Source organism: Accipiter gentilis, chromosome 3 (genome assembly GCF_929443795.1).
Source record: "Accipiter gentilis chromosome 3, bAccGen1.1, whole genome shotgun sequence".
NCBI classification, from domain to species: domain Eukaryota; kingdom Metazoa; phylum Chordata; class Aves; order Accipitriformes; family Accipitridae; genus Astur; species Astur gentilis.
In genome coordinates, this window is record NC_064882.1 from 11,693,686 (window position 1) to 11,720,005 (window position 26,320).

At 37.5% G+C, this 26,320-nt stretch overlaps 1 protein-coding gene across 1 annotated transcript in view; it reads left to right on the plus strand.

The window, feature by feature from the left end:
- WWC2 (WW and C2 domain containing 2) overlaps nucleotides 1-26,320 on the plus strand; it is a 108,302-nt gene that overhangs the window by 53,921 nt on the left and 28,061 nt on the right. The window contains exons 3-11 of the mRNA XM_049833179.1: nucleotides 638-841; nucleotides 1,871-1,947; nucleotides 6,641-6,720; nucleotides 10,118-10,247; nucleotides 10,787-10,933; nucleotides 11,913-11,986; nucleotides 16,313-16,555; nucleotides 21,495-21,584; nucleotides 23,458-24,071. Of these exons, the coding sequence (XP_049689136.1) occupies nucleotides 638-841; nucleotides 1,871-1,947; nucleotides 6,641-6,720; nucleotides 10,118-10,247; nucleotides 10,787-10,933; nucleotides 11,913-11,986; nucleotides 16,313-16,555; nucleotides 21,495-21,584; nucleotides 23,458-24,071 (1,659 nt within the window). The remainder of the gene's footprint in view (nucleotides 1-637; nucleotides 842-1,870; nucleotides 1,948-6,640; nucleotides 6,721-10,117; nucleotides 10,248-10,786; nucleotides 10,934-11,912; nucleotides 11,987-16,312; nucleotides 16,556-21,494; nucleotides 21,585-23,457; nucleotides 24,072-26,320) is intronic.

Genomic DNA, 26,320 nt, shown 5'->3' on the forward strand with positions numbered 1-26,320 from the left:
CGCTCTCTGTCTATTGACCATAAAAGAAAGTTGTACCTTGGATCAGATGCCTAGCAGGGATAGGGATAGAGTTAGGTGAGATGATCTGGAGAGTTAATGATCTGTTAGTTCAGTTACAGGGGAAAAGATAAAACTCTTTTTATAGAGGGAAAGGAGAGAGATAACCACTATAAAACATAAATAACAAATGGCTGTAAAAATTCATGAAGTGGGGAGGAGGGGGTTTGAAAAAAATGTATTGGCTAAGATTGCTTTTCATTTTTGTTCAGAAATGCATTCAATTTTAAGATGTCATAGAAAGAGTTTATTGGTCCAATTGTTTCCAAATACTCTGATGCAAAAAATAAGTTTTTTCTTGAGTTTTAGGGTGTTATTAATTCAAGGTTGAAGATGTGGGAATGATCTACATAAGCATTTACCTGTTGTACTCTAACTCCTAATTTTGCAATTGATACCTTAAATACTGTTTCTTACACACACTATTGTGGCAAAGAAAAACAAATGAAATGGAGCAGCTGCTTAGTAACCGAAGGCAAGCTATGGTTTAGACTTCTGTAACTGTGGATTACAGGCAAAGAAAGTTGTCAATTACTTTTAGCAGAGGTCTCTTTAAATCCTTTCTTTTTCTCCTATAAAGAAACAACACAAATAGAAGATCCCAGGAAACAATGGAGGCAAGAACAAGAGAGAATGTTAAAAGATTATCTTACGATAGCCCAGGATGCTCTCAGTACTCAGAAAGAACTCTACCAGGTGAAAGAACAGAGGCTAGCACTTGCACTGGATGAGTATGTACGGTTGAATGATGCCTACAAAGAAAAATCAAGCTCTCGTACAAGCTGTAAGTACAGTAGAGAATACAATGTAACTTCTTTGATCTGTGCCTTGCAGGGGATCCTGTTTCTCTTTAGGATGAGTTCTCAAGGTTTGCTATGAACACCTTGTGCTCTGGCTTTTTTAAAGATAGCATCTCTCCTTTTTTTTTCTTTTTTTTTTTTTTTTTTTCTTTAAATTTAATATAAAGATACTCTGCTGGAGAGAACCGTCTTCTCTCTGATGCAATTGTGAGCTTCTTTGAGCCATGGTTTAGAGCAGTTGGCTCTGAAATCTATTTTGTCATGCAGTTTGTCAGAACAAAATTCTGCCAAATCTAGGTTCAAAGTAAATAGAATCTCTTGCACTTCATGGCTGTGTACAGAAATGACCCTACTGTCTTGACAGGTGTCTACAATAGACCAAGAAGGGAATTTGTTGCTGCTTTGTAAGAATAGCATATAATAATTTTGTAACTTTGGTGCTGTGATTAGGGGTGAAGTAGAAATACATGCTACAATGTGAGGCAAGGAATTGGCATGTAGTAAAGTGCTGTCAGAAGCCTGTCGTTGGCCAAACATCTCTCTTGGAAGTAGACAGTGTGATGAAAGTAACACATACAGCTGTGGATGAACAGAGTGGTTGACCTCTGAGGCTTCTGGATAGATCTTCTGCTTACCAGAAATCTCCTTAGAAATTACAGCTTCCAGGAAGAGGTGGTCACAAGGTGGCTTAACTAGAAGAATGGGAGCAGAAGGCAAGGGATAGAAAGTCAGGGAGAATGAGGTGCTACTTTAAATGGTGCTACTTTAACTGGACTAAGTAAAGGAGGAGAGATACCAAATAGTGGCAGGGGAAAAAAAGGGGAAATTTTGATTATTCATTAATTATTGCCACCCTGCAACACTGACTAGTCTATAAAAGGATTTATTTTTTTTTTAAGTATTTTATGTTTTTCTGCACTTTGTAGTTATAGATCAACATGGATTCATTGAGGGACTAATTGATGATTTTAAAGTACTTAAATATTTGTCCTTTATTTGTCTTTTAAAAAAAGTGTTCTCAGGTTCTTCATCAAGCACAAAGTATGACCCTGACATTCTGAAGGCTGAAATCTCCACTACAAGATTAAGGGTGAGAGTGCTTAACTCATTCATTTGTATTCTGTGTGCAAAGTTTATGACTATAGAATAAGCAAAGCTTGAACTAGCAGACATACCTTGTACCCTGGTACTGAAACCTCCTAATATTCTCATTAATACCATTCAGAAGTTTTTAAGGAATTTTTAAAGCTGTCTCTGTTACTTTCAGATAACACATTTTGGAGAAACTTTGACAGATATTCTAATTAGATGTGGGTTTAAATAAATCTGGTAACTATTTTCACTTGTATGCTTTTGTTTTTAAAAGGAAGAGTAAAAATCTTCAGGTGAAAATAGAAAAGTAGTAGGCCAAGGTGAGCTGCAGCTAGATGAATGTTTTTACATAATCTTTCTTCTGAACTGACTCAAAAATTTTCTGTTGGTTTAAAAAACACTTTTCAATAATGGTATGAAACTTTGCTCTGTTTTGTCAAAATGAAACAGTTCAGATCAAGAATGAAAGTTTGTTTGCATTTTGAAATTGCTAATGAACAAAAATCCTTTATTTGGTCAACTGTGTTCAATATGGTCACTAACAGACTCCATGTAAAGAACTTTCTTTCACAGGTTAGTCTTTAGTGAATTTATCTTGAATAAGGAGGAAATGGTGTGGAAGACCTTTAAAATCTATAAAGGGAGTTCATTTAAGTTGTGACATATAATGCTCTATGGATAGCTTAGGCTTTCTGTAGTTAGTAATGAAAGAAGTTAGATCAAACCATGCAGGTTAAAAAGACAGCACCTCATAGTCCTTCGACGAGGGCTGGAATACAGACTGCGGGAGCAGAAGTAGCACAAGCGACAGCAGTTACTCAGCTCTTCCATTGCCCCCTCCTGGTTTTCGCACGGAGCAGCACTCATAGGAACCTCTGAGAGTAGCAGCCTTCTTCACCTGGAGTAAGAGTTATGATTAGGATTCTAAACAATTAATGTTTAAAAGGAACTGTGGAATAGCTCATTAAAATTTTAAAACCCAGTATAAATCAGGGATGGAATGCACTGAAAACTGGCAACCAGATGTTGTCCTCCTGACTGCTCGTACACCGGTTTATCCTTACTAACCTCTATTTATAGTCCCTTCTCCTTTAAGGAGAAGGGAAGGTGGTTAGTGAGAGAACTTACTTCAACACTGGAGGAGATGGGAGGAAAAATTTTTTAAGTTTAGTAGCAAGAATCAACAGCAGTAAGGATCCTGTCAGGAACAAGAATAAAAAGACAAGGCGATAGCTTCTTTCTAAAATAAGTGAAGTAGTAACAAATGTTCCCTTTGGCAAGGGGATCACTAGTATATTTGGGAAATTAACAGCGTTGTTGAAGAACAAAACACATGACCAAATTTAAATATAGTCACCTACAATTCAAAGAGGGGAAAATTCAGACATGGTCCTGTGCTCAGTTTTTCCCGTTACTTAGCTCTGATCACCTCCCAGCTCAAGATGCAGAAATGCTGAATCACCTCATGGCTGCAGATCTACAGTCTGTTCACTGAGGAGAGAAGCAGATGTGTTAATCACAGTAATTTTTTGGAGGTGCTTTCCTCTCTTCATTGTTTCTTGGAGTCAAGAAGCCTAATATCCTGCTGGTTCCCGACACCCGATTTAATGGCATTGCAAAGTCCAAGTTGCATATGTGCCTAAAATAGGTGACCTGAATCTTGTCTGCAGAGTTTAGAAGGGTGCAGTCCAAGAATATCTGTATCAGCATAAAGTGTGTTGTCATCCAAAGCCACTGGATATGAAAATCATTGAGATAAGAAAAAGTGGAGCCCTGTGGTGCTAGGGCTGGAAAGTGGTTTTCATGGAAGATGGCAAGAGAGGTATGACTATTATCATAGCTTACCCCTATTTGAATGCTTGAGGATGCTTGCTAATACGCCACCTTTTGGCATTTTGTAGTATATGCATGCGTGGACTTAATGGGAAACAAAGTTAGTCATTAGTAAGCTGCTAGCCAGCTAGTTAGAATTTGCATATTGTTTGGTGAACTGTTAGGTCAGATGTACTAAACCTGTTTCTCCCTCTCACGCTGGCTGAGGCTTACTGGTATCATCAGGTTAATGGTGGCTGGAGGGGGAAAACTCAGCATTTGAGGAAGTTCTGAATTGGCCTTTGGCCTTCTACTTGTTAGCTGTGCTTAATATATGCATGTGGAGCCTTTTGGATACATGAATTGCCTATTGTGCAATAGGTTGTGGAGAAAATGTGACAGAAATCAGACAGCTGTTAAATGAAATAAGCAGGAGAAGAAAGACCTTTCTCACAAGATTAAAATCGAAGGATCTGATCATTCAGTGGACTTTGAGTGGGGCCATTTGGGGTCTTAATTAGTAATCAGTAAGATAATTCAAACAACACAAAGCATATGTGATCACAGTATGTTTTATGCATATGCAGTGAGTAGGGGATGCACCTTTATAAAATAACCAGGGAGGGGGGTTGTTGTTGTTGTTGTTCCATTAGTACTCAAGTGCTGGGAATAGAAGGAGGTTAGCACAGGAGCCTGCTTGAAGATGCAGTTAAACGGAGGAAGCGAGAAGCCTGTCAGGTGACTTAAGATGATATGCAGAAGCAGTAGGAAGGGGGTGAAGGATAAAACAAGTGAAGAGTTGTGAAAAAGTGGGAATTATATGAAAGTTTTTGAAGGAGAAGGCAAGGAGCACAAAAATAGCTTATTGCAAGTATGATGCAGTAAACACAGTCTATATTATCATGTAGGTCACGTCCTTCTAGGATAATGTGCCTAACATTTCTTGATAATGAAATGATGATGAATTACAGCAGAGGACACTCAGAAGATGATCTTGAGGAAAAATGTAAGGGTTTCTGAGAGATCCAATCCTCTAAGTTGAAATCAAGTGTGCCTTCTGCTATTACGATAAAATCACATTTCTGATTTAAAATAAAAAAGTTTAGCCATTCTTTGTTTCTCAGAAAAGTTGGGACTTCTTTCGTATTTTACATGTTACTTTACCTGGAACTTAGAAGTGATATCTGTTCATTTTGTATAACCTTGATCAGAACACTTGAGAGATTATTCTTGGGGGTTTCATGCTAGTCAGGGAAGTAGTAGTTCAGGAGTGCTGAATGTGTACTTAGAGACATTGTCGGTTTGTCATGCTAACTATTCAGTATGGTCAAAATAAAAAGAGTTTTCTGTCAAGTAAAGCAACTAGTGATGATAGTTTCCAAAAGCCTGAACCTGACGTCTCATCTAGAGAACAGATTTTGCTTTGGAGAAAGTGGAGATTGAAAGCATTTTATTTCTGTCACAGAAAATTCATTAGCCAGAAGCTACAAACTTGAATGCCTAGCTATCATTCACAAACCCATATGAAGACCCTGCAAAGCACTGGTTATTTTAGACATACAAAGTATTTTAAGTCTCTTGGAAAGCTACAGCAGTTGCTGATGCTCAGTACTTTTAGTCACCTGGCATGTTGGGAATTTCACTTTTTTTTTTTTTTTTTTTTTTTAATTTGAAGAATAGCACCAAGTAGGAAGTCTAAGGGCATTTGGATATAAAAATCTTTGAGACATATTTGGAAATTAATCTCAGTTAAAGTGGTCAAAATTCTTCATTTTAATATAATCCATTTTTCAAAAGAGTTGAATATTTGAGGACCTATATGAAAACAAGCAAGAATTTCACAGTGGTACGTGAGAGCAGGGGACTTCCAGTAGGCTTACTGATTGGAAAATTAAAAAGCCTTACAATATCTGGCTAGTATGTAGAGTGCAAACAAGCCAGGTATGGCTGTATAAATACCAAAATTTGGGACTTCACATTTCAAGGAGGCATATCTGTCTCTGCATATATACTGAGGATTAATTTTCATATCTGTCTCTGCATATATACTGAGGATTAATTTTCATTTGTGTTAAAGTACAGCCCTTTATAGGTGGTCCAGAAACTTTGTTTTAGTATGTTTGGGAAGTATGACATAAAAAATTAAGTGGAAGGTTTTTTTAATTTAATATTGATTTATAAATATTTTTAGTGTATTCATATCTGCCAACATCTGAAATAGCAATATTAAGGTTAAAAAGCAATTGAGCATGCAAATTTAGGGAAAGTAGGGAACGTTTTGCCAAGGACATTTCTATTAAATAGATGCATATATTTGCGATCCAAATGTGTTTAGTGATTGTTGTCTTTGAATTAAATGAATGTGAATTATATATTTAGGGATCCAGTGTCTGTAAAGCTTTATAAGAAAGGATGGTTCATAGAGAAAAAAAAAAAAGAGGAAAAAAAAAAAGGGAGTCCATGCTTTGTCTTTTACAGTGCAAATGACTTGAGAGCTTCCTGGAATGAAAAAGTGAAAATATAATAAGCCTAAAAATAAACAGGCATTTCCCTGTTGGAATGCATGCTTAACAAGTGAGAAGTAAATTACTTGTTAAAGTTCTCCCAGGTTTAATAACACAGTGTGGTATCGATACAAATAAGAAATGTGATTTAATCTGCTTGTGTCCCTTTAATACTAAAGCATGTTGCCCATAGACATCAGGAAGAGAACAGATCCTTTTGTTTTTAATATGTGTCAGTAGAGCAATTTACTCTTTTTTTTTTTTTTTTTTTTTTTTGTTCATCTGATGTAGAGAATACATTAATTGTTCAAAGCCATGTGTTATGCTGTTTAACAAGAGGAATTTTCTAACTCTTGCTTTGATTTAACACACAAGGTTAAGAAGCTGAAGAGGGAACTCTCTCAGATGAAGCAAGAGCTGCTGTACAAGGAACAGGGTTTTGAAACGCTGCAACAGTGAGTAAAAGAAAACAGTTGAAACTGACTTAATCCAGTTGCCTGATTTCTTTTATTGGCATGGAATTGAATCCATCTTATGTGAGAGAATTATTGGGGGGATAAATGAGAATCTAATAACTCTTTTTTGTTGTAGTTAGGAAGCAGGAAACCTGTAGAAATGGCAAACCTATTGTGCAAGTGTTAACATGAGCAATCTGTTCTCCCTCCTATATTTTTCCCCATGAGGTAGCTTTTGTTGCAAAGAGGCAGAAAGAAGGGCAGTGGTTAAGGGTCCCAAGGAAGAATTTAGCTGCTTTGCATGTCCCATTTAAAAAATTTCAAAAAATTTTGAAAAAGTAATTAGGTCTGTCTGTCTTCCTTTCCCACCTCTGATCTCAAAAGAGAGAGAGAGAGAGAGAGGAGGGTGCTGTTCTTGGAGGTATAAATGGCGCACAACTGTGCGGGGTTTGAAATGAGTCACAATTTGAGGATTAGAGACCTGACTTTCTTTGTTCCAGCTGCTGTGATGCCTGATGTCCAAAGGGCTGATGCTGAACTGGGTGAGCATTCTGGGTATTTAACCAGCTGGATTACCAGGGAATGAATTTTTTTTCAGTCTGAGAACTCCCTGCTGCTCTGACTTACAAAGTTGGGCCCTAAAATATTAAATATCACTGGAGCTGTCGCCACAGAGAACTTGCTGCAGAGGAAACCTTAGTAACAAGCATGTTGACTAATGTGAACAGAAATTTATTAATGCTACTTGTTTTCCCTATTGTGGTATGTACTCATACGTTAAGGATACGTTTACACGGTAAAATGCTGAGCTCTGTGCTCTTAGTACACTAGTTCCCGTAGAAGAAGCAATGTTGCAGCATTAATGTAATATTGTCTGGATTCATTTACTCTTTTTCTCAGGACCTCCTGTGTATGGCAGTGTACTGTCAGATAAGTAATAATCTCTATCCTGGAGAGCTTGCAGAATAGGGAAGATGGGACAAAAGGTGGGAGAAGGGAAGTGCATTTCCATCTTCCAGGTAGACTACTAAAATGCAGAGAAGTGTTTTGCAAAGGATGACAGAGCATCTGTGTTTGGAGCTGAGATTGGAGTTCAGTTCCCTGTTCTAACCAAAACATCTTGTAGGCTATTGCCTGTGTATTTTAATAGATCAGTTCTATACAGTAGGAATTTTTTAAGTGGCAGAAAAAAAATTCTGATCCAGGAGGTGGCCAATCATAATTAGAGACATGTCAATATGGACAAAACTAGTTTTCTGGTATAAAGAGTTTGAAGTCAATTGGGAACTGAAAACCCTCACACCTTAGGAGGACGCCAGTCAAGTCTCTATCCTCCTTCATTTTGACTAAAACAGAAATGTAAGATTTGTTTGTTATTAAATATATAAAGACTAGTGAGGAGTGAAGGGAGAAGAGGATAGTTGATGGAATTTATTTAACCATAAATCAGACTTCATGTGAAGCAAAATTTAGAAAGTCGTATTGATTCTAAAGCTTAAGGTAATAAAAACTCATGCTGCTGTCCTAGGATTAAAGGTTAGCCAATCATGCTGGTTTTATTATATTAATTCAACAACGAAGTATTGTTTTAAAGCAGCTTGCTCACAAGCCATTTTGATAGGAATCCAAAGCATGTTTCAGAAACTGTCAACAGCATTCCACAGAAACACAATGGACATTTGTTTTTAAAATTCAGTTAGCCACTTTCAAACAGTACTAATGCTATTAATTTAAAACAGGAAGATGGAATATCTTGTATGTCAGAGATCCTTCATGTCCATCTTAATTATATACAGAATAAAGCAGTTGCAATTTGAATGCGGCACATCATATTACTAGGCAGCATGTGGTGTATTACCCAACTGTTCATTCATGATCCCAGTTGTTGGCATATCCTGTATCTATTTGACATGAGCAACCTGCTAAGTTACCAAAAATTGAGTGTTGTCAGACAGTAAGTAAGTGCCTACCTGTGAAAGAGTTTGAGGAACTTTCAAGCTGAAACAAATACATCCTTGAATAGGAATCTGAGTGCTGAGTCACATAGGTAATTTTCTTACACAAATGCAGGTCTAGTTTGCACAAAAACTGAAATGTGGAGAAAGGAAAACAGACGTGTTCACAGCTTTAAAGACCATTTAGAACCTTGATATCTTTGTGCACAAAACTGGAAGAAAAACAGAATAGTTACAGGTGTTTTGTGCAAGCTGCTGTTCTTGCAGGGGATGCTTGAGATCACTTCTGATCATTAAAATGTTTGTTCATTCCTCACTCACAAGGTTAATGTCTTCCAGCAAAGATGATGGATGATGATAAAAACATAAAACCAATTGCATTATAAAAAAAATGTATTCTCTACTAAATGCTTGACTTTTGTGAAGATGTCTCTTGGTTTTAATTTTGTGAAGCACAGCTGCAGTCATTTCTATGATGCTATGAAATACTCAGTTAAACTAGAGATCAGAGAAATATATTTACAAAGTGTGTTTCTTGAAGTAAATACGGAAATACTAAAATGAAACCTCTTTCTATCTCTATGTTTAGTGGCTTTTTGTTTTGTTATTTTCAAGTTACATTTTTTAAAATCATTGACAGTCCAGGAATTTAGTAAATTGTCCAATGTATGACATATGGTAATAATTATCCAGAGATTTTGTGAATAGAGAGACCCTGGTGACTGGCTGAGCAGAACAGCTGTTCCAGATGGTTAATGCCTAGGATTAGGGTGAGCGAGAGGGAAGCTGAGACAAGAATGGTGCTGGTTACATTTCTTCTCTTCAAGGCTGATTAGTACCAAGAGGCTTGCCTGTCTGCACATGTCATGATGTGGGTCTGGGTAAAGGACTACTACTAATAACAAATTTTGCTTCTGTAAGGGTCACAAACTGTTAATAGTAGGAAAGGTCTACCCAAAAGCTGCTTCTCTGCTGCAGAGAGTTACGGTGTGGATGGGAATTCTGACAGTGTTGCAGCAATAATGCTGTACCTCTGGTAGCATGTGTAGGAATCTTCAATGTTCTGTGCCCCTTATGTCTTTAAGACTGGATCAACTAGAATTGCTTGTGGAGTCTGTCTTTGGTAAGGCCCCAGTAGTTTAGCTGAGGTGGTTTTGAAGCCAACAGAAGTATTTTTCCATGAAATTTCCTGATGTCAGAAAAAGCCATTCACTGGGTGCTGTGTATGTGTTAGATAGCTTGACGTTTTTGCCAAGGATTAAGTAGTAAGTATTTTAATGGAGACTTCAGTGTCCTTTTTCCTCTTTGCATGTCTTTTACAGGCAAAGGTATCTCTTACCTCCATCTCTTCTGTTCTCTAACTATGCTTCCATCTGAAGCAGAGCAGCAGAGATGTTAGTATTATTTTCTGTATCTAGTATTAATATTCTCTTTTTCCACAGAATTGACAAAAAAATGTCTGGGGGCCAGAGTGGGTATGAACTGTGTGAGGCCAAAGCCGTCCTGAGTGAACTAAAGTCCATCAGAAAGGCGATAAGTTCAGGGGAAAGAGAAAAACAAGATTTAATGAAGGTATTTTGAACAGTTGACATAAGTTTTGTGTGGATTTGGTTTAACATGACTCACTTTCTAGATGATAAATACTTTGCATTTTATACTTTTTAAGGGATTCTCAAAATTCTTTCAGCCAAACTAGTATTAAAATAAATTTTTGGATGCAGAAACTGAAGCCTGTGACGTTCCTAGTTCGAAAAGCCACTCTATGTCAGTCAGAGAATATAGATTTCTGAACTTGTATTTAGGGTACAATGCTAACCTATTTAATTGGTTGACAAGTTAAAAAAAAACAAAAATAAAAACAAAAACCAAAAACAAAACCAAAAATGGGACACACAAAACCATGAGTAGTTTTTACATTGTCACAGGTGTTGGTCACCCTTGGTGTCACCTAACAACTGTTTGATTGAAAGAATAGTTTGCTTAATATGAAGTAAACACAGAATTTTCATATTGGAGTCTTTTATATAAATATCTTTTGGAGATAAACTGGTATAAAAAAGGTAAAGAGGAAAGGAACTTTAACACCACCTCCTTCTCTGTTTCCTGGACAGAGTCTTGCAAAGCTGAGAGAGAAATTCAATCTTGACCAGACCATTGGGACATCTGAACCAGACTTGAGTTCCAGCTCTGTAAACTCCCAGCTGTGTTTTTCTAGACAAACTCTGGATACAGGGTCTCAGACTGACATTTCTGGTGAGGTGAGCTTTTTTCCATTTTGTCAAATATAAAGAGAAATTGAATCAGAATGCTGCAGTTAATGGAATTGGAATCAAGTAGTTATTTACTGTTGCTGATAGGTCTATATATACACATGTTTGAGAGAATTACTTAGGATCAGTTATCTGAGAGGGGTTTTTTTCCTCTTTAAATTTTAAATCAGGATTCAGATGAACTTTCTCATAAATGCTTCATGCCAAACATATAATGTGATTTAATCAAATAGTTCCAGTACAATGAAGATTGGCATAAGTAGATAGTGGGTTTTGGATCTGTCTATAGGATATGTTTCACCTTACAGACTTAATTCAATATGAAGACGTTTTTACTTTTCAGAAACAAGATCTCAGAATTGAAATATGTGATTTCATTTCACACAGCTGAAAAGCTGTTAATGGAACTACTTGTTCGGTGATTCATTAAAACCTTCTCTGTTTCACTGATGGTATATTTTACATACATAGAAATCTCTGCATAATTTTTGTACCTTCTTTGAAGTTCTGTGAGCTAAGTTTATAGGGAAGAGACTGTACAAGGTCTTCCAAAAAAAAGAGCTAAGCTTGTCTTATGTTTTGTAGCAAATTTCTTGAATTCTTACTTCAAAATGCACTGACTTATTTCTAAATTCTGAGTTCAGCGGAGTTCAAAGTAGGAGATCTAAAATTTGAAGTGCAATCACTGTAAGACTTCTTTGAAAATACTCTTGCTCTACTTTGATGGAATATGGACAATTGGTAGTACGGTAGTTAAAAATAGATGAACTGGATCAGAAGAAAGCAGCACGGTTTTGTACATCTGAGTAGATCCCTGACTAGGCATTTAACAGCGAGTGTGTGGCTGCAGGTGGGTGTGGTTTTACTTAAGTCATAATTTTTCTAGCCTGTGCATAGGTTTTGTTGATTCATTTAGCATCTTTACACAGTAATAAGGCTAACTTTTTTCTTTTTTTTTCCTCAACAGGTTGGAGCAAGAAGTAGATCAAATTTAGCAGAGAAGGTCAGACTAAGTCTTCAATATGAAGAGGCAAAAAGAAGGTAATAGGGTTAGTTGCTTTGTTAAGTTACAAAGTTAAGTCTTGAGTTGGGAAGGTGTCTGGTCTCTGCAGCACTAACGTTGTGCTCGCAGTGACATCTAGTGGACGGCGCTCTGGAAGCACTGTGGGCATCCCTGCAGAGGGTTTCTTTTTTCCTTCAGAATGCAAGCAGACTTTCTGGAGCAGTCGGTGCTTTTGAACAGTAGGTTTTACATTTAATGCTAAGTTGAATGTGTTAAGAAAGAAAATTCAGAGAGTGACAAATTAATGGCAGTTCCAGGATTAGGGGAACAGAGAGTGAGCTTCCTTTCCACTGAAAGGAGTCACCAGGTTATTTATGTCCATTATATCCTTCTTTGGGATCATCGTTTTAGTTTACTATGCCACTGAAGGCTCTTCAGTTTTCGAGTTGCTTCAGACTTCCAGTGCAGATTTAGTAGGCTTAATTATTTCTTCTTTCCCTGGGACTTTGGATAATTTAAATACTTGTTATCACTGTGGGGTTGGGGTTTTTTAATGAGTTTAACCTGAGGAGAAAAGAAATCAGAAACTGCTCCACTCATGTATGTGGAATGCCTTTCAAATAAAGTTCTGCAGTGGTTGCTCATGAAAGCAGTGCCATTTTGATGAATTGCCACAGCATTGAAAAATGGGCATCAGAAAGCAGAACGTTCAGGGTTAGAATGACATGTCTTCCGGTGCGCCAGAAGTGCTGCATAATACTGGGGAAAGATGTACTACTTAAAAAAAAAAAGTGTGTGTGGGATATCTTGCTATTAATAATGTATTAATTGTGTTGTATTAGTTTCTAATACTTTGCACAAAATGAGGTGTCAGCTATTCAGAAACCTTATAGTTTTTGTTATGGAGGTGATTTGTAATTTAAGGGGAATAGAAACGTAAAAAAGTTATGCCACACACAAAGTTCCTTTTTTACTATAAAGAACTAAACAAGGCAATAAAATAAAAAAACAAAAACACTTTTCCCCAGATTAGAACTGTGCTAAAATGCCATTTAATTTGAGATCTAAATATTATTTCAGTTGGAATACTGTGGCATGGTCAATTAGAAAACTAGGAAGAGAAATTTGCAGCTAATAAGTACCAAGTAAAGGCACAGTTAGTTTTTATGTTTCAAATGCAGGAGGCTGCACAACCAACATTTTTTTTGCCTAATTTCAAACATATACCCTCCTCATACAGAGTAGTAGCTACCATCCTTGCTGGTAACAACAGTAATCCTTTATATCCTCATTACAGATCATAAAACTTTACTGTATAATCAATGCATTCATCAAAGAGTGCTAAGGCCATTGTGTTTGTTCAGGATTGAACATGCATGATTCTGGGTCGGAATCATCATGTACATAATATTAATTGTTAGGTGGTATTTTACATGCAGATAGATGGCATTTTTTCTCAGGCGTGGTTGATCCAAAACTGGATCCATCCTCTGTTTTGACTATGTCTTGACACCAAGAAGTCCCAGCATTGTGTTTTATCTCTCCTTTGTAGGAACAAAAAAATTCCTGGCAGTAAGTCAGTTTACTACTTCTACCTATTAAAAAAAAAAAAAAAAAAAAAAAAAAGAAAAAGAAAAACAGTACAGTATTCAGAGTATGGAGTACTGCAGCACAAGATCTTACTTCCTCACAAATTAGTCAGCCAAGAATGTGGGTTGAAATTTCAGTAGCTCATGTACTTACCTTTGCATAACTAAGTATTTGTTCTGTATAACATTAGTATGTTTCAAGGTTAAATTATCTACTTTTAAATGGTATCTTTATTCAGTTTTGTCTGAAAACTGTCCAGTAATGAATATTCTTTTCAGCTTTAAATAACACAGTCATATTCCTTGAAGACACCGTTAGTCTTTAAAGTGTTTGCACATACCAGTTTTATCAGTGACTACAAGGTGAACTTAATAAAGTGTACATATCTTGGAATAATGAACATATATACCAGTTTGCACATAAAGTTCAGTCCCTAATTACACCCCCCCTAACTATTATGGCCATTTTAGTCATCACTATAACTTAATAAGTATTGATCATCTTTTTAAATGTGCAAATTCTTAGTTGTTTTGTGTTAAAATAACTATAAGAAAGGGTCTTGTAAGTGAAATTCTGTACTTGAAAATTGTCAGATAATTTTGTATTTTGCATATTTTATGTTGCTTAGCCAGCAGAATGTGTTGAAGAGGTGCAATGTTGATGCTAACTATGCTAAATTCAGTTGCAATTGTTATTCAAAAGGATCTGGTATAGCATGCTGATAATCCTATCCTGATGTGGTAAAGATCTGGCTAATATTCCTTGTTGACCTGTTGAGCAAGGACTTCCTCAAAAGAGTGAGACCAGTTCAGTTTTCATATCCATCTAGTCCTTTGCCTGTCTGATGAGGCAGCTGAACAGTGTCAGTTACGGTAGCAGAGAGTTGTCTATAGCAGAGGGAGCAAAAGAACTGTTTGGAGACCACCATCCCATCCCATAAGCCATCAAACAGCTGTCAGTAGCAGCTACTTTCAGAACAAGGTTAGCTAGAACCAGTGACCTGGAGGTGAAAGTCTTAATGTTTCATTGATCTGTAACTATTCAGTTGTTTTCCCTCTGAATACTGCTCCTCTAAAGGACTGTTGAATATAAATTATATATGTAAAAGCTGCAAAATATGTTGAAATGCTTAATTTCATTTCATCCCACCATGTGGTTATGGTACCACTGCTGATAGTATTTCTGTTTATTTTACATTGTTTTTCTGTGAAAATACCCTGAGTTAAACTTGTTCTTGCAGGGGTTTGGTGGCAGTATGGGTTGTTTTCATTTTTGAAGCTGTTGTTTTTTCATTGAGGTGCAGATAACAAGGAAATGTTACCCGTGGAAAAAGAAAAGGGGCTGGTTCCCCTTAAGCTTCTAGTATAAGCAATGGGATAATTAAATTCAACATTAACAATTCTTAGCTTTGACCATAAATATAAATGCCTTAATGTACTGTAAAATTAGTACTGGAGATGCAAAATAAGCATGATATTAGTTTTGTTAACCACAGAAAACAAACTGGAAAGAAGAAAAACATTTTCCTAGAAATCTAATAGGGCTACAGAAAGATTATACATACCAAATTATCTGTGTGTATTTATGAAGTACGGCAGGGGTCATTACCTTAGGGTAGTGCCTGGTAACATTGAAGTTATACAGACTTGTATCAGTTGTTGAGCTGACTTGGGTGTATTTTACTATGGCAGTTACAAATAAATGAAAGTAACAGTTTAAGTAACAATAAAAGATCAGTTCCTCTTTCCCTAGGTTGTATTGAAATGTCTTTCTATTTTGACTTCTCCTGTCTCTGCCTTTTTCCCAGCCTACAAGAAATAGGTACAGGATGCTAGGAGTTGTTACATAATTCAAAGCTTCCATATCTTTAGCTATGCAGCTGGTTCAGGTGTGGCTAAAGCTGGAAGCGGCTGAAAGTTTTCATCTTAGATATGTGGCACCTATAACAGGAATTTTTAGGCTTTCCCAGTGGACAGTGAATCTTTATTGTAAGACCTGTACTTCTTAAGCTATGCTGCTGAGCTCATAGACAGTATGATTATGGAGACTGAACACTGGAAATAACCTGTCTTGATTGGGACTGAGCTATATTACAACAATAATGTAGGGAAGTTTCTGCTTCCATTATATGTGTGTATCTGCAAAATATGTATGGATAACAAAGTCTTGGGTGTCTTAACTCTGTGATTTGACATCTGCAATGGGAACAGTAGCTGCACAAACTCAAACTTTTGAGTTAATAATCTCCCTTCTCTTTAGGTAGCCACTGTCCCATTACCTTTTATTTTAATCACATAGAAGAGCAATGCTTTTGCCTTTTAAGATTTGCATACATGCATGTTTCTGCAGTGAGCACCTTGCTATGGTGCGCCTTCTTTCACCATGGTCATTGCTGTTTCTGAGGAGCAGTCAGCCTCCAACAGCTTAGAAATCCATCATACTCCTTAATGAGTAAAGCATAGTACCACTACTATGTTACCAGACAGATCGCTTTCAATAAAGCTTTTATTAACGTTGTGACTTCTTCTTCAACTCGGCATTGGAACAGGAGCAACTAATTTTTAGTGCATATGCATATTGCTGTTGGCCTGGATAGGTGGCTTGCTTTTTTGGCATAGTCTGCATTCTTGCGAAGCAAAACCAATTAAAAGTATGGCTTTGAGTAGAAAATGTTGTTATAACCTGATACTTTTCAAAGTACTGTATCACTTCTGTCTTTCCTGGGATTTGTGTGCTGTGCTGGGCTGAGACAAGTCTGCTGTGTTTTATTTTAGCATGGCTAACTTGAAGATTGAACTCTCTAAGCTAGATAGTGAAGCCTGGCCTGGGGCACTGGATGTGGAAAAGGAAAAACTGATGTTAATCAATGAAAAAGAAGAGCTTTTAAAGGAACTCCAGTTTATTACACCACGGAAACGTACTCAAGATGAGCTAGAGCAGCTAGAAGCAGAAAGGAAGAGGCTTGAAGAAGAGCTGCTGTCTGTAAAAAGCACACCCAGTCAGGCACTTGCTGAAAGGTAAGGGGTTGTCTTTTGCTAATATGAAATGCTTCTTTCTGCAGTCTAACCTTTGTACTCATTACAGACCCTGAACTGTGCCTTGATGGGCTGTTTTCCTTCAGTAACCGTTCTATGTAGATCTTAATTAAATTTGTTATTAGCCCACTGGGCAGAAACACAAAGAAGTCTTCTGTACTGTGAGAGAATGCGAACACCCTGTATGTGCTCTGCAATATCAGTTGCTCTGTGTTTGCTACCAGCATGAAAATGCCTGTGACAGATGTTAAATAAGTGAGGAATGTCAACATACCAGCAGGAGGGCAATACATCATTCACTCGTTTCTGATAATAGCTGTAAACTATTTGAACTCAGGTTACAAAGATTATCTTGATTGTTGCAACATCTGAAGCCTTTCATTGTGAGTTTTATTACATACAAAAATGCAACCAAAAGGAAAAAAAAAGTTCAGAGGAGAAGTGTAATTGCTGCAAAACTTTCCTAACTTGCTGCTACCTAACTGGTAACCAAAGCAACTCCTGCAATAAATTGTCCTAGCCAGATTCAGAGTTAGAGAAAATCAAAGGTGACTGTCACAAATGGACTTTTCATCAACTGTAAGTGGAAATAAATTTATGGCCACCTCTAGCACACATAAAATGCAATAAACACAAAATGTCATTGTGTGTATCAGTGTAGTATGCCTTATTGAAGTAATCCAATCAGTACTGTAAGCCTTTCCCGCTTCCCTCTGCTAGGAAACACCTGCGGTTGCTCCAGTTTCACTGAATGGTGAAATTTCTGTTAGTGGCTTTAGAAGCTGGGTCCTAAATTGTAGCGGAGTAGTGAGGAAATTTGTTGTTTACAAAGGACGTAGATGTGCATTAGGCATGATTTTTAAACGTATTTGTACACTTTAGAATAGTTTAAACTGCATTATATCGATAATCCAAACGTGTTTTAGAAGAAGAGTTATGTCCTACAGGAACAATATTTTTGCAGAAGTGTTACCTGTCTGTGTTAGTAGTCTCTAAGGTACCATGGATCCATTGCTTTCTGACTTCCATTAATAAACAGAGAATAAGGGGTCAATAATAAAATTGCATTCACAAATAAATAATTTGAATCTAAGATTTTGATAATATGCTGTTGTAATAGCTAAATCCTGACTCATGCTGTAAATAGGTAGCTGGTTTTAGTCTTGTTTTGGATTTGCTTGTTTAGTGCCAAAGAAAATTCTGCACCTGACTGTTTTCTGTACATGTCAGATGCCAAACTTGGAGTACCAAAGGCAAGTAAAATTGTCTCTCATGTCAGGAAGAAATAAAATGGCAGATTTTTTCTATGTGTAGTGACACAACTAATTGTTAGAGCTTAAATTTTTTCCCTCTATTTTCTTCCAAGTTTTCTGCTTTTGATTTTTATTCCTGAAAATGAGGAATCTTTTTCTGAGGTTATTGTAAGTCATATCATACACTGCTGGTTGAGGTGGCTTCTGGTTTGCTTTTTTGCTATTCCAGTGAATCTCCATTGAATTACTAACTGCAACTGTTGATGATATATATTAAAACTATCTCCCTTGATGACTTCAGAGCATATCAATTCTTTCACACCAGGCTATTCTGAGATTATTTCTGGTGTGTCTGCTATAAACATAAAGAAGAGCCTCATTTTGTAGAAGGATTCTGATGGTGAAACTTTTCCTGAAATGTTAATTTGAGAAAATGGTACATTTAATTGCATCAGATCAACCATCAGCATTTTGTTTCTTGGAGATGAGGAAGATTATTTTCTCCATTATCAGTGGAGGAGCCACACCATCCTCAAAGTGCTGCACTGTTGTTGCATTACTATTTTCTTTCATCAAGTTTCATGAATGCCTTTAGGTTTCCAGTGTTTTCACGGGTCCTGATAATGAGGCAACAATGTAAGCAGCTATGGATTGTGTCAGAGCTTGATGTGATGAGGGTTTTTTGTTTTGGTTTTGTGGGTTTTGGGGGTGTTTTTTTGTTTTTTTTTAGTTTTTTCTAAAGGGGGAAGAAACAGAAGACTTGCTCTGACTTAAAACAAAAACATTATAGCGTAGCCCTGGGTTATTTTGGAATAGGATACTGAAATTGCCACTAGTAGATGTACTTGGAATCAATTTACAGAAGGAGGGTATAAATCATAACATATCAGCTTCAAAAAAGCAGAGACAGGGCATAATCTGACTGCTCTAAGAAGCCCTCCAGCCACTATATAGAAATAACTGGATTGTGGAACTGTTGAGAACTATTTGCTACTTTCTTGCCTCTGTGTTCATGTCAGGGAGATTCCATTACTGCTTTAGTTCTGGGCAAAATCTTCTAAGTAATCACAGGCATTTAAACAGATGCATGAGTTAACTACTTGATTGTGCTGTTGCCTCCAAAACTGGCCTTTGCTCTTGTGCCTGTCTTAAACAAACACGTTCACATAAGTTTACATTGAAAGGTGATGTATGTGCACTTTAACTTTCTAATGTATTTTTTTTAAGATTCTATGCCCCTCTCAGCAATGTTACAATTTAAGATCAAAACTAGAGAAAGATGTCTCACAAACACTCAAGTCGCTCCTGCAAGGAGTAGTAGGCTAATTTAGATAGGAGGGGTGCAAAGAGGAGAGATTGAGAAAGGCCCATGTCAGAATAGATAATGTGATGGGTGTTTACATAGTCTTGGGGATATTAAAGTTCCTGCTTATGCTAATGCTATAAAGAAGGAAGGTTCATTGTTTGAAAGTTTTGGGGGTTGTTTTGTTGTTTGTTTGGTTGGTTGTTTTTTTTCATTTGGCCTGATGTAGAATGAAAAAAATTTTCTTGAATCTCAATTTGTTGTGAGATAGTAAAATTATTTCCTGTATGTCTTGGAACTTACAGGAGCGATTTCATCATCTAGCTTGTGTTTGTGACTTGTGACTAACATATTTCTGAAATTTCCTTACAGGTATTAATACTACTTCTTTAATTACTAGTAGATCAAATTACATCCAGGAAAGAATTTCTTTTCAGAGCTGGATAATATGGGATAAATTACATTTTGTCAACCTCCTTCAGATAGTAAAGGAAAACAAAACTTTTGCTTGTGCTTTGAAGAAAACAAACAAACCTTTTAGTTTAATAGTACAAATTCAGTGGATCAACTGTAGGTGTCTGTTTTGAGGACTCCAGTCAAAGAAGTTCCTAAGCTTTTAATTTTCCTTCTTGTCTTTTGCCATTAGTAGTTGAACACATACAGCAATTTTGGTGCCTTTTCCTTGAAGATAAAATGTGATAGTTTACTATTGAAAAGCCACAAAAGAGCTAGTGAAGAGCACTCTTGCTTGGGAAAAGCAGGATAGATTAAGCTTTAAAAGATAGAAGGCATTGATAAATAGTAGAATGGTAGGAAAGAGTATCTGATACCATAGATGAGCATAATTCTTGGTTTGGAAACCCGTGCGTGTGTCTTCCTGAGCAAAGAATGAAATACTGTGTATGCTTTTAACAGTCTTAGCAGGTATTGGTAGATGAACGTATTATTGCGGTGTAAGAGCGCACGCAGTGTAGGCAGTGGAGTGGAAGTTCACACCCTGGCTGACCTCAGGGTAACTTATTCACCTTTGCATAACCCAGATTTGCTCCCTGAATAAGCATGGGTGTAAGCAAGTGCTTTTCATGCTTTGCTGAATTGAGGACTTAATGTCTTTTTACTGGTATCTGACACTCAAAGAGAGTGAATTCTGGGAACTCTGGAGTATTTCATTCAGTTTGCATAAGAAAGCAATGGTTGATTTTTGGTTTTTGTTCTCTGAAGTGTTCTCTGCTTTGAATTTTAATTTATACATCCTTGAGATGCCAGAAAGGCCAAAGGAACAGTTTCTGAGAATGAGCATCAACCTTTTTTTTTTTTTTTTTTCTCTCTCTTTTTTCTTTCTTTCTTTTTTTTTTTGAAGGAAGGGAGGTAATTTCTTGTCTCTCAGATTAGTTGCTTGAGAACTTGTGACATGTATCAGTTGACTGAGCAAGGGCTAGAGGAGAATATACTAATCCACAACTACAGGAGGGTTTTAGCTGAATCCACTGAGGGAAAGCAATTTATTTGGTGTTGTAAATGGGAGTGATAAAAGGGAATTATAAAAGGAAAAAATCACTGTAAAGGTTAGTGAATCCTTTCTGCTAGCAGCCAGCCAAAAGGAATGGGAGAGTTCCACCATTCGTGGGTTTAGAGCTGCACTGGATAACGTTGCAGGAGGCAATAAATCCTGGTTTTTCATAAAGGTGAACCTTGATAATGAGCATTACACTGCTATGTGGCTCTGAGGTGACGACAAAGCTTTTGAGGTTGTAGAAATCTTTACCAAGGACTCCTAAATATGGTCCATTGTCTCAGAAGATTGCACTTGAGTGCTGCTTTGATTTTTCTGTGCTCTGTCTCTATACGAAGACTCTGAGATCAAAGGGAGTGCTTTAAAATTAAACTTCCTGCAGTGCTACCCCAAGTTCCTGCATTATTAGCACTAATACTGGTATTAATGTTCTTTGGGTTTTTTTTCTGAAACTGTATTAAGTGAGGAGCCAGTCTACAGCATGGCTTTTGAAAACTATATTAGTGCAGATCTTATTTTCCTGAAGTTGCAGCTATTTTCCCAGTGCTCATGTGTTGCTCTTTTATTGGGTGCACGTTCCCCTTGGTACAGTGTGAATGTACCAACACTGCTTGCTTGTACACTCAGCAGGTGTGTTACAGTGCTTAGTATTCTGCAGGTGAAGTCACTCTGCTGAAGTGGTTAGGGTTTTACGATAGGACTGAGAGCTAACACAGTCTCTTGGATTTTAGTAGTTGGCAACTAGATGAAAATGAGGGATGTTCACTTTGTTTCTGTCTTATCTATAAAGTATTTTAGCCTCCAGATTATTTTGTAATGCTTTCCTGTACTTACATGTACGTCTCTTTCCAGATTGAAATTGGAAGAGAGAAGAAAAGAGTTGGTACAGAAACTTGAAGAAACTACGAAGTTAACTACTTATTTGCATTCACAACTTAGGAGGTGAGACTGTACTGCATAATGTAAAACCTGTTTTCAGCAACAATCTAATGGACCTGTATGTCTCAACTTCATTCTTAGGTTTTTCTCTTAGCTGGAAGCTGAACAAAATTTGTTCAATATTTAAGGAAGAAAATGCAAGTGTAATACCTTCAAGCGTTTTGCCACCATACAAACCTGGTGTACCTTTATAATTTCAGTAAGCACTCAAGACTGAATTGAATGGATTTTTTGCACAGCTTCCATAACTACGCAGGCAGACATTATTTTTCTTCCGTGTACATAAATAAATAAATCAGGAATTCTCTAATTGGTCATATCTTCAAAATCCTGTCATTGAGGAGACCAAATGCTTTCTCAGAGTTCTGTCTAAAAAGAGTTATTAGAACTGTAGCCTTTGTTCTATGTAATAACTGGAGAGACTTAATGAGTGCATGCATGAAGATACTTAAGTGAATAGTTGATTCTGGTTTTATTCTGCAACATTGACGTACGCTTTCTGTAGATGGAAATGTATCCTCAGCAGGATTTTTTTTTCCTGACAGTCATTGATTCAAAATCTGACTCTGGGTTTATGAAATTCATAGTGATAACAAAAAAGCAATCAGTTACAGCAACTGTGAACTCAAACTCATTGCTCTGATGGGAATTCCAATATTTAATGATACATGTAACTGGTCCTAGGGAAGAGTTTCTCTCAATTCTGGACTGTTAGCCTGGGCTACCAAACCACGTGTCCATTATATTTATTTAGAAAATCCTGAATTTTCTTGCATATTCCAGTGGGATACGCCAATCAGACAATGCATTAACGGTTATCTGTTCTCTTAGAAATCAAAATGGGGCTTTAAGAGGAAAAATGTTTGTAAGCATTCTATAAAGGTCCTCTCACAATAAGCCATACCATCCTATTCCTGGGATCTAGGCTGGCTTAGCTATTTCAAACATCTCAGTCAGGTCCCATAAATTGCATCTTGATTGGTGATTAGTTAGGGAAAGAGTCTTTTAAAAGTTTTTTGGGTTTTGTTTGTTTGTTTGCTTTTTAAGTATTTTGTGCTCATGTCTGTTTGGACTTTTGGGAATCTCTTTGTCCTGTTAAAAGCAGTTTTCTAGCTCAGTGGCAAAATTTTTTGAAGTCGATAGCTCTGTTGTTGTCCAGTAAGCATCTTTTAAGTGTTTAGAAGGGGCTGCCTTAAATTATTTTTCATTACTTTTTTTTCCCAGTAGAGTCCTCCTGAGCCAAGACAGTAACACTTGCACTCTCTGGTCTGGCAGGGCTCCTTATCTTCTATTATTAACAAGAGAAGATTGCATGTTTCGACTTTGGCCATGCTTATGTAGTTGCCTTTACCGGGCATGTAGAGTGTGTGCTGTCTGACAGATGTGAAGCTGTTCTGCTATAACTTGTCTCCTTCTGGCTGCCATCTTTCCCAGGTGCTTGGGCAGAAGGCAGGCTGCATAAATTGCTCTAGACGTGGCAGCACTTCTCTGCTGCCATAACCTCCCTTCCGGGGATCCCTTTCTGGTCACATTGACCCCGTGAGCCCCCACATCAGAGTGGAGCAGATCTTTGAGGGAATATAGCAGCTGAGAAGGCTGTCGTTACTGCTGGACCCGTTTGTCAAATCCGCAGCCTTCTGCAGAAGAAAAGGGGCTTTGGCAACAGGCAGTAAGCTGGACAAATTGCCCTGATAGTGTGCAGATTGGGCACACTGATGTAAGCCAAGTATTGGTGCTTAAAAAAACATTATGCTCCAAGCAGCATTCAGTTGTAAATCGTTATAGTGCAGCTCCAGTCAATCTTATCTCTCCTTGTACCATTTTGTGCTTGTTTAGTTTAGTAACATCATTGTACCTGTTTCTGCTTTCTTTTCAGCCTCTCAGCTAGTACGTTATCTGTGTCTTCAGGGAGCAGTTTGGGATCTCTGGCATCCAGCCGGGGATCTCTGAACACATCAAGCAGAGGGTCATTAAACTCACTCAGCTCCACGGATCTCTACTATAACCAAGGCGATCAAATAACAGATTTGGACTATCAGTATAAACTTGACTTCATATTGCAAGAAAAAAGTGGTTACATTCCTTCGGGGCCTATCACGACTATTCATGAAAATGAAGTGGTCAGTTCCCATGGGAGACTGGGTTACAGTGACTCTCATTCAGCTGCAGACCATCCCAAATTGACTGAACCTCCCAAATCTGTGACATCACTGTCTTCCAGATCCTCCCTGTCTTCCTTGTCCCCCCCAGGCTCCCCTTTGGTTTTAGAAGCTGCATTTTCAATGTCAGCTCAAAATTCCCCTCTGCATCACCTCACTGCAGATTTTGAAGACTGTGACCTTTTGGGTGATTTTGCAGGCATTAGTCTCTGTGAGAACCAAATATTATTGGACTCTGAAGCTAGAGCAGGATCTCGGATTCCTACAGATGATAAAGATCTTAATGATGGCGTTAGGCAGCCTCTGCCTTCTCTACATGAAGGAAGTTCAGGTAATAAAAAAATCTATTGTCAAATGTATATGTAACACGAAAATTTTGAACAGCTGGCTCTTGAATGGGGAGGTACCTCATGTAACTGAAGAGTATCTTGATCAGCCTACATTTGCCATGGCAGGCAGGCAGTAATTCTGATGGACGTTACATAACTTCTACTTCAGGCTGCAGAGAGCTACGATCACCCTGATTCCTGCTGCATTTTTCAGTAGCTGTCTCAGAAAGATCGTGTGTTGCAGGCTCTGTCATGAAAAAGTAACAGAAAAACCTGAAGCGGGATCTTGAAGACACAGAGCATGTGTGGTATTCCTAGGTGTCATCAGGATGTATGGGGATAGAGCAAAAATACCCTTTACTGGTTTTTGGTAACTTGAAATCAGATACCTTGTTTCTCACTGAAGAGTAAGTTACAAACTGACATCCTCAATAAAAGAGATTTCTGGACTTAAAAGAGTTAGAATTTTGATGTGTGTATGTATATCTAGTTATTTGAACCTGCTGTTGCTGAAAGATCTGTGTTTCACTTTTTTTATGTGAGTTGAGAAAGACAAGTGACCACATGCCATGTAAGTTACAGTGAGAGTCTCCCCATTTTTAACGTGGATTTTGTAGCTTTTAGCTTTCATCTGTCTGAGTTAGAACAGAGCTCCTAAGCTAGTTTTGGCTCCCCCTGCAGTCTCTGGGTAACTTCCAAAAGGATGAGTCATCTCATCCTAAAACATGCTTCCCTTTAAGGAAGATGGGATGAATGACCCTGTGAGTTATCAAGGTATCCTTAGTAACTAGTTAACTTCAACTTTGAGGTGACTGAATTAGGTGTAATGAATTCCACTTCTAGACTGCAGTAAAAGCCCTGCAACATACTTAGTCATCTTACATTGTCAAAGCCTTTGGCAGAGAACTTCAAAAATCACAGCTGTCAGGAAATGATGGCTTGTCTTAGAGTTGACTTTTGCTGCCTTTTGTTAGGGTTGACAGTACGTTGTCCTTTCTCTGCACATTTATTGACTTTTCTAGTGGCATTCTGTGTCATTGTCTTTATGTTGCAAACATTTGTTACACAGTGGCTGGGTTTTCCCAAGGAAGAACTGAGGGAGCCAGATTTCCAGTAGTGCTGAGCACTGGCAGCCCTGTTTGAAACCTGGTCGGCACCTAGTATTCCCAGTTCCGTGTTTCTGGGCCTAAGTTGATAGTGAAGCGGCTAACTAAGGAGCTTGGGTGTCTTAGAATAAATGCAGCCTAGCTCTAGAGAGTGCATTGTCCAGATTTGTTGCTAAGCTTGAACTCTTGTGCCTGGACTTTGCCAGTTTTTAGTAAAAGTACCTGGACATATTGATACAGACATATATTTTAATGAGAAATTTGGGGTTTCTTCCATCTCCCTCTCTCTCTCTCTCTCTCAATGGATTGTTGTAACTTCTGTCGGTTAATTAGCTTAGCTTACTGCAGCACTGTAGTAATTTCAATATTGACCAGAACAGTGTGGCACCAGAAGAGAAATGTATGGTATACATAGTACAAGCTGGGAGTCCCCCCTCTGTCCAACTGTGCAGAAAGAAAAAAAGAAATTGACTGATGTCCGAATGGTCTGAACCTGTGAAATGCAAAGTGGAAAAACATGGAAGGGCATTTGGGGGAAGGGGGTCATTTGGTTCTTTATCTTTTGAGTATAGTGAAACACAGTAGTTACTTTGCTTTAGAGCTGTATTATAAAAGATGGAGAAAGTAATTAATTTTCCTGCCCATATTTCAGCAGCATATCCTTTCCAAAATAACAACTTTCTGTCTGTCTGTCTTTGCAATCTGGCTGCAACTTATTCAGTCTGAGAACTGAATTTAAGATGGTTTAAGATTTGGGAACACATAGGGCTATGAGGAATCAGAATTATTTTTTTAAATTTGCTTCTTTAGATCATTATTTTCAAAGGCATCATGTGGTTGTCTAAAATTTTTGAGCTTTTTTGACTACCTGTTATTCTGGATAACGTCAGGGTGTCTTTTAAGTCTATAAGTAGTTATGATTTTTAAATACAAATTTGTGCTGTGACTTTTTTATACTGATACTTCCTCATGTAGTGTCATATATGTGATAAAAATAATCTTTAAGTCTGTATTAAGACTGCCAAAACAAGCACTCAAATTTTGAAAAGCCAGATATTAATTAATTATACTTCAATACCTCTAATTTCCATAGTAAAATGGGCCTCACGGTGAGGCTTCAGTAAATTAGCAGGGAGACACAGACC